This window comes from Passer domesticus, chromosome 3 (assembly GCF_036417665.1).
Source record: "Passer domesticus isolate bPasDom1 chromosome 3, bPasDom1.hap1, whole genome shotgun sequence".
NCBI lineage: Eukaryota > Metazoa > Chordata > Aves > Passeriformes > Passeridae > Passer > Passer domesticus.
The window spans coordinates 102,937,462-102,951,149 of NC_087476.1; the positions used below are offsets into that span (position 1 = coordinate 102,937,462).

At 36.8% G+C, this 13,688-nt stretch overlaps 1 protein-coding gene across 2 annotated transcripts in view; it reads left to right on the plus strand.

The window, feature by feature from the left end:
* The window catches only part of CRIM1 (cysteine rich transmembrane BMP regulator 1), a 172,237-nt gene that overhangs the window by 103,810 nt on the left and 54,739 nt on the right, over positions 1-13,688 (plus strand). For both annotated transcript variants that reach the window (XM_064414754.1, XM_064414755.1), the window contains 2 exons: positions 692-813; positions 11,810-11,992. In XM_064414754.1, coding sequence (XP_064270824.1) covers positions 692-813; positions 11,810-11,992 — 305 coding nt within the window. The remainder of the gene's footprint in view (positions 1-691; positions 814-11,809; positions 11,993-13,688) is intronic.

Genomic DNA, 13,688 nt, shown 5'->3' on the forward strand with positions numbered 1-13,688 from the left:
TATATCTCCCAGTTCGTTAGGCTGTTTTCTTAAATAAGCAAATAAATACTACTTACATGGAAAAAGTAGTCCTTTCAGAATGATCCAAAACTAACCACAGTGTTTAATATACCTGGCTTCCCACATTATTTGGCGTCACATGTAATTGGTTTCACCCTTTGCAGCACCACCACCATGAAAAGAGAACTTCCAATTATTTTCCTTCAGCTTAGATTTAATGATTCCAGTCTTACTTTCTCTTTAATTTTTCCCAAGATTACACTGGATATATTGTGGTTTCCTAATGAGAGAACACCCTTCTGATGAGTGAGTGCAATTTCTGTTACTAGTGTTTCATCAATTTTGATTATTCAAGACAGAATTGGAGGAGAAGCTGTATTTTGCAAGTCTGGACAACACGGTTATTACAGTTTTCAAATTTTTACACAGAGCAGAGGAGCACCATTGGTCTTGCACACTACAAACTGTTTTGTTTGCCTGGCAGCCAACAGAGTTTGAATGGTTAAAAGGAACCCTTCGGGTTCATAAAATATCTTGGTTGTTGAAGTTAATACAAGATGATTCTACGACATGAACATGCCAAAGCTGTAACTTATGCTCTGACTTTGTGTTTTCCTCTTGCCTATTCTTTCACCTTGTGCACGTGGCTTCCTTTATTTACGGGGTTTTCCTTGCTGTTCTTTGGTTCCAGGTGCGAGTGTCTGACGGGTCTCTGTGGATTCCCCATGTGCGAGGCTGGCTCCGTGCCCCAGATAGTCTCGCGTGGAGATGGGACGCCCGGCAAGTGCTGTGATGTCTTTGAATGTGTCAACGGTATGGAAACCTGCTCTTGAACAGGAGGGGGTTTTGTCTCTCTGGGGGATGCTGGGCATTTGGTTATTTCTTATTATGCTGTCAAGACAACATTTCTTACTATGTTGTCTAAGACAATGAATTTTCTTGAATTCATTCAGTAAGAAGGAAGTGGAAGTTCAGGTGAAGATACTGACGTGGGAAACTGTCATTTTGAAGTTGTCATGCTGCTTTAGTTTCTGAAGCACTTTTCTCTATGACTCAGGGAATTATAGTTTTAGCAAGACTCCCTCACTGCATGTCTTTTATGTAGTCTTTTGCCAGTAACAAACACTAGAGTGTGACATTTGTATTGTGTGGCATATATGTGGTAGGGAAGACAGAATAGTCATAGACCATGATCTGCATTGCTTTATAATTTGGGTTTTTTCAGATGTATTTTAGCATGTTTAGGTAGGGTTTTTTCAGAGACAACTACTACAAGTAAGCCCTCTACAGCTTCCAAATTCCTAGAAAACTAATTCTGACAAGAACTTCTAGATGCATGTTTAGTGGTACATGTGTATATGTGTAATAAATCCCTACCATTACTTTTCTCAGTTTAAAATGGAGTGGGGAAGGTTCTCAGTGAAACTGATAGTTGAATTCAATATCCAGTTCTGGTTTTTTACACTATTTAGAAATACCAACAAGTGCAGAAGAGGTAGAATTGATATCAGTAACAGATGGAGAAAATATCTTACAGTGATAGGCTTAGATCAATTTCCTTGCTTTATTTAAAAAAATGCCTTCAAAGCAAGAAAAGTCAAATCTGTAAGATCTGGGACAAGCTGTTCTCAGCAGTGAGGGTGGCTAGCTGTTGGCACAAACTGCTGGGAGGATGCTGAATTCCTTATCTTCATCCTTTCCAATTAGGATTAGATGCCTTTTTAAAGCATGTGTTTTAATCAAATGCAATTTAATGAGTTTATAGATGGTAAGTGGGGAAGTTGAATAATCAGCATTACCAACAAGTTTCGTTAGTTATTTCTGTGTTTGAAAACCTCTGAAAACAAGCAAGAGGATGGAATAAAAAAGAAATGTGCATACTCACGTTAGTGTATTTTTCCTGCTATTGTAACATCTATTGAATTAAATAATTAAAAGAATTAAATAATTTCTTCGGCAGTGGGCAAGGCAGGGGAGCAGTCAGGAAGAATACTGATCATCATTACCTTAAAATAAGGGTATCCATTACAAATTACTGTATGTAGACTGCAAAAAATCCAATTTTTATGTTTAGGTAACCCTAATGATGGTCAGAGTGTTAAAGCGGGCCACACTTCTGCAATATTTATTGCAATTTTGTGCTAATGTGATAGTTACAGTATTACATGTTCACAGTATGGTTAGGTTGGCTTTACTGTGTGGGAAGGAGTTCTGATGTAGCTGTAGAATAACTGGGGCCAGTGTTGAGGGGGTAGTTAATAATGGCTGCAAAATACATGTCATGGAGAGACTCTACAGTATGTTCTCTTTGTTGTTTGTCAGCAGTTTGGGGATAAAACAGTTTTTCTTCTGCATGGTTTTCCCTGGATTTAATATAAAACTGTAGAAGCTCTACAATATATATGTAGGTTTTGTGTGGTTTTGTTACTGATACACACTGCCTCAAACTAGCTTTTGGTTGGTCTAAGAAAAGCATATTAATCTGTGGCAAAATAAACTTCTGCAGTAATTACTTCTTTTGCAGATTGTAATGGTGGTGTTATTTGATCATAAATACTGCATTAAGTCAATACACTACTCTTTGTTTTCCTGCTTCAGATTTATATTGGGTGTGTCCATATGTTTTACATCATATGCAATCTGCTGCTTCTCATAGTTTATTCTATAATTATAAAGACATTATAAATCACCAAAATAAGGTTTATTCCTGCTTGGAAAATGATCCTTTCATTTAATTGGAGCTTTTTGTTAAGTAGCTATTGTCTGTAACTGTCCAATCTTTGCATAGGTCAAACTTTTTGGGGAATTTTTTTAATACAAAAAAAATTTATAAAGTCCTGAGAACAACTTTCTTATTGGTGAGAAGAAAAAAACTACATTGCCGATAGATTACAATAGTTAAATAGATCTGTGTGATATTTTAAACATCATGAATGTATGCAGATATCAGAGTATTTTGCACAAAACTGTTACAACCAGAGACATAAAGTTGTGCTTTAAAGCACTGCTATATTTAAAAGTTTTCACTATTACAGTTAATGCTTACAGTCATTAGAATGTGATTCTTGTTCCAAAGACCAGTCAATTGAAAAGGTCAATTTTAAGTCATGCATTGATTCCTTCATTTTGAAGGGAAGCATCTTTGTAAGGAAAATCATTCTGTGTTGTTAAATGGTGGTAAGAAGGAATCCAAAGTTCTCTTTTGACACCATCCAGTTCCTTTGTTGTGATTTATCTAGGGTGGTATTTGAGCCATCCCTGAGCATACCCTGCCTGGTCCTTGGATGTCAAAATGAGAGCTCAGACAATGATGGCTGCAACATTGTTATTTCTTTTTGCTCCTTTTTCCTTGTCAGGAGAAAGGTATTTACTGCTTAATTTTTAATTTAAACCTTACAGCTCTATGGAACTGTTGGCAGTGATATAAAATGGAATAGTGATATGATTTTGTCAGTTATCTGTGCTTAGATGGCTGGCTGGCTGTTTCTCCTAATCTTATATTCTTGACGACCATCAGTGCAAGCCCTAGTTCATGTTGGTAACACAATTCTAGCCTGAAGGAGACAGAAGTATGAATTTCTAAGTTTAAATCTCTGGCTACCATAAAATAGTATCACTAGAGCTATAACTGATGCAACTGAATACATCACTGGTTATTGCATATGGGAATCAGAGATTTTCACAATGCTGTTCAGTAGTAAAGTTTTCAGGGAAGACAAGACTACATCCATAGTCAAATGTACTCATTTCTGAGAAGTGTGAAGTCGATATAAAGGAAATAAGGCAACATGGGAAATCTATAACAAATAATTTCATCTTACTTTATGAAACTGAACAAGGAGGTTTTGACTGCTGTGTGGTTCTACTGCCCTGTTTCAGGGAAAGTGAGAGTCAGTATTGCTTTGTTTAAAGGCAGACTATGCCATGAAGTTTCCCCACTTGCACTTACCTGAAAACTGCTTTTCATCTAGAGAAATAGTGATACCTATTTGGGGAGAATTGAGTGAGAAATTCCCAAGATATGTAATCTTCCAAAAAATCCTGTATTTTACAGAAGCTAGTTCCTTCTGATCCATACAAAATATATTATTTACCAGGACTTCTGCTAATCCTGGTGTTCTGCTTTTACTCCTGGGGGAGCTGGTAAGGAAAGAAAATTGATTCGACATTAAATTACAAGCATCAACAAGTGAGTCTAAAGAGATTAAAAGCTGCATGTGCAGCAAGAGTTCAAGTGCTTGGAAACAAGAGTGAGTATCCAAACTTGCCTGTTCTCTAATTAGGTATTGATGCATAGATCTCTTGAATGTAAGTTACACTTAAAGCACATACTGACTGTGAGCTTTGCCTTAGAAATTTGAGAGAGCAATTACCAGGCATCCTGCAGCTGCTGCCTTCTGTCAGTCAGAGCTTTCACTTCTCAGAAAGTTTCCTTAAAAACAACTGCTACTTCAGAAAATATTGTTGATTGGTTTGTGAAATATGGTGCATTACGTGTGTGAGTAGTCCTCATCAATGTGTCAGCATGGTTCAAGGTCAAGGGGACCACGCTGCTTTCTGCCATAGCCATGTGTGAGCTGTGATTTTAGAATCCAGCTCTGCCAAGGATGGCTGTGGAGTTCCAATTCATTGTCCCTGGGGGTTGAGGTGTGGACTTTCATTGCCCTATCCATTGAAAGTGGGACTACCTGATGGATGCATGAAAATAACTGGCATTGATCCTGGGAAGATCAAATCACACCTTCCCCAGGACTTAAGACTTTGACCCTTTCTATTCTCTTGGTTTAGGCTGTACTGATAATTCCATGGTGGTAGAGAAGTGATCTCCTACATAAGTAAGATCACTTGATGTGACTCATAATCAGTATTTTTATAACTGTTTCTGTGAACTTTTTTTTCCTCATTTGAGAAGACAAACTGACATAAAGAAGGCATTTCTTTTTACTCTATGCCTTCTGGCTATTTTCACACTTGCATCTCTGTACAGCGGTACTTCATTAGAGTAGAGACTAAAAATCCTCTTTAATCACATTTCTTGTCACCTGTTGGTGCATTTGCTCCTCACAACAATTGCAGATCCATTATTAATCTCATGGTGCAGCAAAGGATAAAGGGCATTCCACTATTTCTGAAAGGAAATAAGAATGGCCTGTTTCTAAAGGGAGCATCAATGAGTACTGAAAGGATCTGATGGGGAATATAGGGTCAGCAAGGAAAATATTCACCTTAGAAGGAGGAATGAAGTCCAAGTACCTCACAGACACCATCTACCATGGAGTTCCCATTATTTATTGCATTAATTTTGGCAGTCTTTATTGCACTTTCATGTGTGCTCTAAAGAAATAAGGATTTGACCTAGGTAACAGTCTGTCTCGGAGCAGAGAAATAAACAGTCCTAATACTAATTGAATAATACTGCATATTTCTCTTTGGGCATCCAAAACCACAGATTTTTGTGGTGGACTTCAAATAGGCAGCTGCTTTAAAAAATTAAATGAAAAATGTATCTTGTGAGATGAAAAAGATAACAAATTGTTTGGTACGTAATAAGGTTAACATTAAAGGAGGATAATCTGACACCAAAAAGGTAGAGGGATTTAGTTATTGTGGGCTGAGGTTTGGTTTTGCGGTTTCTTGCTTTTAGTTCAGTCAGAACATCTGAAAGGTACTTGAAAATCATGGATAATCACCAGTTATAGCTGGATGAGAATTTGGTCTAGTATAATTGAAAAAGTTGGTGAGTCTGCCAAACCAAGTCAAAAGTTTTAGATCCTCTGAACCTGTGTTATACTTGCCATAGTCAAATTGGGAAAAGTGTGTGAAACAGTGCAAGTCACTGCAAGTTACATTTAAAACAAGAGGGAAAAGAAAAATACAGAAAACTGAAGGCTGGGCAACCAAAAATTCCTGGTAAAAAATAATCTGTAGGTAAATAGATAAAAAAGATGAGGTAGGAGCTGTCAGGACCACAGCTGGACATGAAACCAGACTCAGAACTGTAGAGTGGTTCACTAGGAGCAGGAGAGTGTTTCAATGGGAAGTAGAGACTGAGTTTTAAAAACAAATTTATTTTTTTAAATAAAAAGGACAAAAATCTATTTCACTTATTTATTGTTGGTTAATTAAACACAAGATGCTGTATAGATTCTGTGAAATGATATAGCAAATACAAAAAATATTAGCTGTCAAATGGTGCAGTTCTGCCTGGGTTTAAAAGTTTAAAAAAAAAGTATATACTTCTAGTGTTTACTTTGGTGAAATGGTTTTTTGCCAAAGTGAATTGTCTTAGACTAATATCTTCAATAATGTTCTGGCTCAAATATTGCTGGATTTTTAAATTTGGACGAAGTTGCCAATACTTTGGAAGACAAGGTTAGAATTCAGTATTTTTCTCAAAGCATGGGAGACATGGCTAGACCTGTTAGAATGCCAGACCACAGCCTTGTGTTACAGGTTGGGACATTTTTTTTCCCCCTGCAATTTTTAACTTCTGTCATGCACTTCTCACAAATTTCATGGCAATGCATGGTGGTCTGTGCCAGTACCTATTAGTGGTACTGTCACAGATGTCTGTGCCCTGTTAACATGCCTATGGCTAACCTGATCACAACATGTATTTTCTCCTGTGATGGACTGACAGAGACCACTGGGATTTAAACACATTCCTCTGTTATGGAGAACATGTCTTGCTTCCAAACATTGTTTGGCAATTTCATCATGAAAATCTGCCACTGTTTTAGAGCATAGCCACCACCCTCTGTGGCCCCAGGTCCTCCTTTGTTGTCCTGGTATTTTCCTATAGTAGGACCATGGGATGTTAAAAAGCAGCACTGCTTAATTTTTACAAGACATTAAGAGAAAGAAGGGGGATAGCCTTGTAGAAAGTCACAGAAACAATCAAACACTAAAAAACATGACCTGATGGAGAAAAATTAAAATTGAAAGAAATGTGTACATTTAATTTGTAAGAGAGGATGTAGGCAGGGACAACCTGAGGTGTCGTGAGGATGACTTCTCTTAGCAAGAAATTTGCATACTGGAGGACAGAAAAAACTGTAGAACATGAGACCTCAAAGATGAGGAATGTAATGAAGTTAAGGGGAAACTTCCTTTCTATTTGTTTGTCGTTTCTGTCTAACCTGAATTACCCCTTCCATGATTTTTGCTGTGTTACAGTAGGTAAAACTGTGGAATTGTTTAATAGGTAGGTTTCATGTTCTCCATTACTGGTAGTTTTAAAGAAAATATTAAGACATGGATATATCATGTAGAGCTGAATTTAGGTTTTCTCAGCATCCCAAGTATCTTTTAATTTCTTTTACAGACTACAGTTGCCACAAAATAGTATTTCATTCCTTTAAGCTGTGAAAATATTTTTAAGTAATTGTATAAATAAATGCATTCATTTACAAATAATAGTTTCCATTTTATTTTCATTCTGGTTTCTCTGTTTCTGGATGACCTTTTTAGAATATGCACAACAAAAGGACTTTTAGAACAGTTCTGTAATTGTGTTAATAGGGAATATGCTGGAATACAATATGCTGCAGTAGTAAGGAATATGCTGCTTAGGGAAACCAAGCAGTGCAACCTGAAGAGTAAGAATCCAAATAGTTTTTTTTCTACCTAACTTGTTTTTATATGCTGGCAAGGAAGCAACAGCATACAGTTAGTTGCCTTATAACATTGTTGTGGGTCAATTCCAATGACAAGTAACCTTCTCTTTTTTAAACTCTATCAGCTCAGCTTTTGAAAAATGGAATGCTTTTCTGTATTTTGTTTATACAGACACAGGATTCAAATTTATCTGTTTCCTTCCCTTTCATTTAATAGAAAGTTCACAGCACTTACCCAAGTTCCTTCCAAGGCTCTGGTACAAATACTTCTTTATACTGAAGGAACATTTGAAGTCCTGGAATCATGATCCTTTTAATCCTTTAAACAACAGAAAATTGTTTTGAATCTTGCTTCCGGTTCGGGAGAGCTGGAATTCTGATACTACAGAAGAAAATGTCCAAACCTGCCTACAGAGGCTGATGCCCTAAGGCATTTCACGTGCTTGGTGTGACCGTGTGCAGAACTGCTGCCTCACAAGGGATGGTTTGCCAGACTTGCATGTGTTTCTGAGCTGTTCCAGGACTCTTAATTAAAGAAAACCATAAGTACAGAAATCTCAATAACAGAATTTTTACTTTGGAGTAGTTCAGCCAATAAAACTAATACATATTTCATTAGATTTACATGTAGGAGGTAAAATACCATTGAAAACTAATTTGATAAAACAGATTGTGTCCCTTTGCAGTTCAGATTGGTGATAAAAGTTTAGGAAATGATCACCGTAGAGTGTGAGGCTGTGGGGTTTAGTGCCACCCTTTTGGGCTCTTACCCCCAGAACTAAAAGGCTGTGGCCATATAGAGCTAAATTTGTGTCAGAACTATTTTTCTTTTAACTCTGTGGCAGGAACTTTAATGCCAAATCAAGTCAGTCGTAGTCATGCTTGACTTTATATAGAAGCAGAGATGTCATTTGTTCTTCCACTGCCAGAAAAAACTCTATATCTTTCTAGGGACCATCCCCTCTGTCCTGGTTTCTTTCACAGATGGGTAGTTGTGTGTCAGTGCCTGGACTGGATCGATCTTGTATTGCTGGGTTATCTGAGAGCTAGCAGACATTGAATTAATGTTCACAAAGCCATGGCCTGTGTATCATGCCCATTGCTTTGTTGTGGTAGTCTGCATCAAAAACAGGATTTGGAGTCTCAGATATGTTTAACTGCTTTGTGCTATGAGGTTTTGGCAGTTTGAATTCCTTTGTGACACACTTAATCTTGAAGAGTCCTACCTGCAGTTTTCTCTTTTTTGGCAGAACAATGAATTCATGAATTGGAAAAGATGCATTTATTTAATGTTAGCTTTATGTTCTTTTATCCCTTGGTGACTGTCATACTTACATCAATAAGGCAATAAAATTGGCACTAAAAAAATCAACAGGAAAAAAGAGGAACTGAAAGATCTTTCAGCATATTCTGGTGGAAAAAATACAGTATTATAATTTCACTGTGTGTTGCTTGCTCAGGCTTCCACCTGGAGTATCTAAAGCTAGAGTTCTTCATTTTAGTTCTTGTTTGCTTTGACTCAGTCTGAAGACTGGAGTCTCACAGATGGTTCTAACAAAAGTAATCCTTGTCTTGTAGCTGGATGCATAGGCTTAGGTCTATAGTTTAGTCTGGATATATACACTTACTACAAGGTGGATGGTAAAAATACACACATAGCAAAATTCTACAGCGGTTTTCATTGTAGGAGTAAAACATGCTGTTTCCCTAGAGGATTTGCAGATGCTTGTATAGTCTTGTTTGGATGTGTAAAAATGACAATAATTAATGGGAGATGATGTTTCTACTTCTAATGAGGCAGGAATTCATCTCTACTCTTCGAGTATGGGACAATCAATAAAAATCTGGAAAGCTGCCGTCAAAACAGTGAAGCCAGAAGCAAATGGATTAAAGGCCTTTTGAGTTGTGTTGGCCCTTTTCCTTTTTGAGAAGTTTTTTAAACTAACAGCTTGAGCTGCATAAACTTGAAATATTTCTCAAGTGTTTGTTTATGTGAATTGCTTTCTAATGAGGTCATAGCTGTTTTCCAGGACACAGTGGTATTTCCTCCTCTTGCTCTTATTTTTTATGCTGCTTTCTACATTACGCCTTGAAGACAGAACAGGCATAAAAAAATCAAACATTGCTCTGGATATCTCCAAGTTTCAACTCTAATGCTTTACAATCATTTCAAATGACTCAAGGCTGGTCCACAGTATAAGCATATGTTGAAAGAAGAGTTTGAAATGCTTTAGAGTTCTAAAGAAAACCTGTGTCATTGTCAAAAGAAACTCAGATGTAAAGTTTTTAGCTCCCTAAAGTTAAGGGAATTGGGGTGGATTGAAAGGAATCTGCAAATGATGATTTTTTTCATTTAAATGTATTTCATCTCCCATGTGAGATTGATCATTAAGCAAAAGAAAAATCACCTGACCATAAACTGGGCACAGTTTTCAACTCTGTGGCTAGGGATTACATATGTAAGTAAATAGTCTTTACCATCTGTTCTACAGAAATGAGAAACATGGACAACTGTCCCTTCTTTTCTTTGCTGTTTGCTTCAAATGGAATGAAACTTGTTGGGTTTACCTACAGTATTTGATAATGTTGTTGCTGAAGTAAATAGCTTCCTGTTTGTTTTTTCAGACCTTTGTTTTTTCAGACTGCTAAAGTTACAGGTTGTGAAAAAAACAGACTGGTGGACTGGATACTGCTGTACTTGGGGTGGCTGCTTTCACAAATTCTGGGCTAGAGTCATCAGAGACAGAATTTTATTCTGAAGTGGGGAAGAGGGAGGGGGTTTAAGTCATCGAGTAATATAATGATGATATTGTGAAGTCATGATTTCCTAATGACTAATGTGGAGTACTATAGTTGAATATAAATTTGGAGTGTATTTTCTACAGTGTCTTGAGTTGCAATGATTCAGCCCTAAGCTGTGGAGCTGCACAGTGTCGTGGAAGGGGTGCAGAATCAGTTGGATGGTTGAACTGAGTGGGCTTTGAAAATGAAATTAAATGGTCAAAATGGGCAAAATGAAAGAAAAATCAACTGTCTCTTTTATATCTGTCTTTGTCAGTAGCATCACAAACTATTTCCTGTTTAACAGTATCTGTAAAATAGGTGATGGAGGTGGGTTCGTAAGTGTGGGACATCTGCAAGGTCAAAACATCTGTGAAAACCTTGCAATATATATATGATGTGTAGATCTTCTTGATAATCTGGAACCAAATTTCTTTGGCCTAAAATAATAATAATAATGAGAAAAAGCTGATTAAATCTTCAGACTTTTTCATTGGTTTAATTAGCATTTTTTTCCCTTTTCTTTAATGTTAACAAAGTAAACAAAGCAATGTTCTTCCCAAAATACTTCAAAATTTTGAGAGGCTCTTAGCTTCCCACAAAGTTTGGCTTTAATTATATGTCAGGGCACTGCTGTAGATGGAAGCATACAAACACTACCCATCTTATGTTTTTGAAACACTAAAGTGATCATGTAACTATTATTACATTTGAGTTTTTTTGTTGGGGTTTTTGGGGGGTTTCTTGGTTTTTTTTTTTTTGTTTTTTTGGGTTTTTTTTTTTGTTTTTGTTTTGTTTTGGGTTTTTTTGTGGGAAGTATGGTTGTGAGCTGGCTATTACAAATCCAGGTTGCATGAAAAAAGAAGTGTTCAGTTCTGCACAGCAGATCATGCAGTCACAAAATGTTTGGGTTTTGTTTGGTTTTTGGGTTTTTTTAACCTATCAATTGGACAGCTTTAGTGCAATTTATCCACCTGAGTAACCAAGACCTACAGAGAGGAAGATTACTTAAGAAACATCAGAAACTGACTTCTTAAAACAGAAAAACATATTGTTTCATGTGCTGAAATTTGAAGTAGGTTCAGGTTCATTGAGAATGAGACATATTTAACACCTAAAAAGAAATACCAGTGCGGTAGTCTTTTTCAGGATTTTAATATTTTTTAATTTAGACTTTTAATTGTAGACAGTTGGTCTGAAGGTTATTTTTAACAGCATTTTGTTTTCTTCCATTGTTGAAACAAAAAATAAAATATATCATGTTCTTAAAATGAAATTGTATTTGAGTTTACAAAATGAAAGAAAAATCAACTGTCTCTCTTATATTTGTTTTTGTCAGTAGCAATATAAGCTTAACTATTTCCCGTTTAACAATATCTGTAAAATACTTTTTTTTCTTTTTCTTCTTTCAGAAGTGAAGCCGACTTGCATATTTAACAGCATGGAGTATTATGATGGAGACATGTTTCGGATGGATGCTTGTCGATTTTGTCGGTGCCAAGGGGGAGTCTCTATTTGTTTCTCTGCCCAGTGTGGTGAGCTACACTGCGACAGGTACTATGTGCCAGAAGGAGAGTGCTGCCCAGTCTGTGAAGGTACAGTATCTTCTTAATCCTGTTTGCTTTTAATTCTGCTTCTTTTTTTTTATTTGCCTGTTCAATGGAAATGAGCAAACATGGGCTTTTGTTCTTCTGAATTTTGCAAATTCCTCCGTAATTCAGTTTATTTCTACATTTTTGCTGTGCCTGAATGTCATGTTCTTTACAGTGCTTCTCTGACCTTGACACTACTTAGACATGGTCAAGTATGCAGTGCTTTTTGGGGGGCTTTCTTGACAAACACAAAAAGCTGTTTCTAATTTCAGCACAGACATTTAGACAGGTATATCTCCAGAGCTGCAGTTGTGACTGAGACAAATTTTGATCGCTTTGCAACCTCCTTCTTATTCTGTTCAGCTAGAGTAATGCACACAGCTTCTTTCCTCTAGAATTACAGCAAAGCAATGGGGCAGCAATCTGATGTCAATGTTTGTCTCTTCCTCCTTTGCTCTGCTGAGAGCCTTGCTGGGCCTACAATCCCCCTAAAAAGGGCTTTGTGGGAAATTTCACATTGATCCTCTCACTCATACTAAAAAGTATTGGAGGCATCTTCTGCCAGAATGCAATCAGAATTCCACCAGAGAAAGATAGGGGTGGTGCTGGGCACTTGGATCTCGCCTCAGTGAGGATCAGGTTATGGCCACCAGGTAGTCAAGAGGCTTGTGAAACACCTTTAGTCCCTTAGTTTACATGTGGACATAGGAATATCTTCTCCATAAGTGAAATCACCTGGAAATCTGAAATCTTCTCAGAGGACAAGAATCTAGTAATTACTGTCATTTTCAAACACTTTGCAGTCTTCTTAATATCATTATTCCTGTAGTTATTTGCAGGAGCAAATAAGCCAGAAGATGTGTTGTAGTTGTGTTTTCTTCCAAGCAGAGAATTAGAAAGTAAAGTATGTAATAAAAATACATCTAATAGAGGCAGCTGTAAGAGCTGGACCTTCTCACTCAGCACAGGACCTGGTGAAAAATGGCTTGTTTTGTTCAAGCTACTGAAAGCTGCAGAGATTCAAACCCAAAATCTGGATAATAAAGTATCAGGTGGGGAAGTTAGGCAGTAATTTTTTAAGAGTATTTGTAACTTTTAATGTTTTGGTGTATATTTTAGTGCCATTTTGTATTAGGTTGACTCATGGTGTTCACATGTAGAGAAACTAAAATGCAAATGTTGTAGATTTTAGTATTCCAGAGAGATACCAGTCCATGTTTGCCCTGAGTTTAAGACCTGGCCTAGGCATTCATTGCTGACTATACTTGAAGGCAGGATCCCAGATTTTTGGTCTTTCCTGGTGCAATTGCACCTACAGTTACAAGAGCCTTCATGCTCTAAGGAAAAAAAAAATTGTGTTATACTGTCATTTAATGACAGATGGAAAAAGTCTAGAGAAGGCATGTCTGGTATGGTGAACCCCCCCAAGTAAGTGCAGATCCACTCCTGAAGAAACTGCTGTATGAGCTGCTGACTTCATAGGATATATAAAATCTCTTGGGTTCATTTCCTATAATTACTATATTTTCTCATAACTGAATATTCCAAGATTTGGCATTATAAAATTATTGTGACTATAAATACAGATATAGAAATGGATAAATATATCTATATATGTGCTCTATCTGTCCTCTCTGTCATATTCAGATATAGGTGCTGATTTTCCTTATTGGGCTTGCAGATTTTGATATGTCCCTTA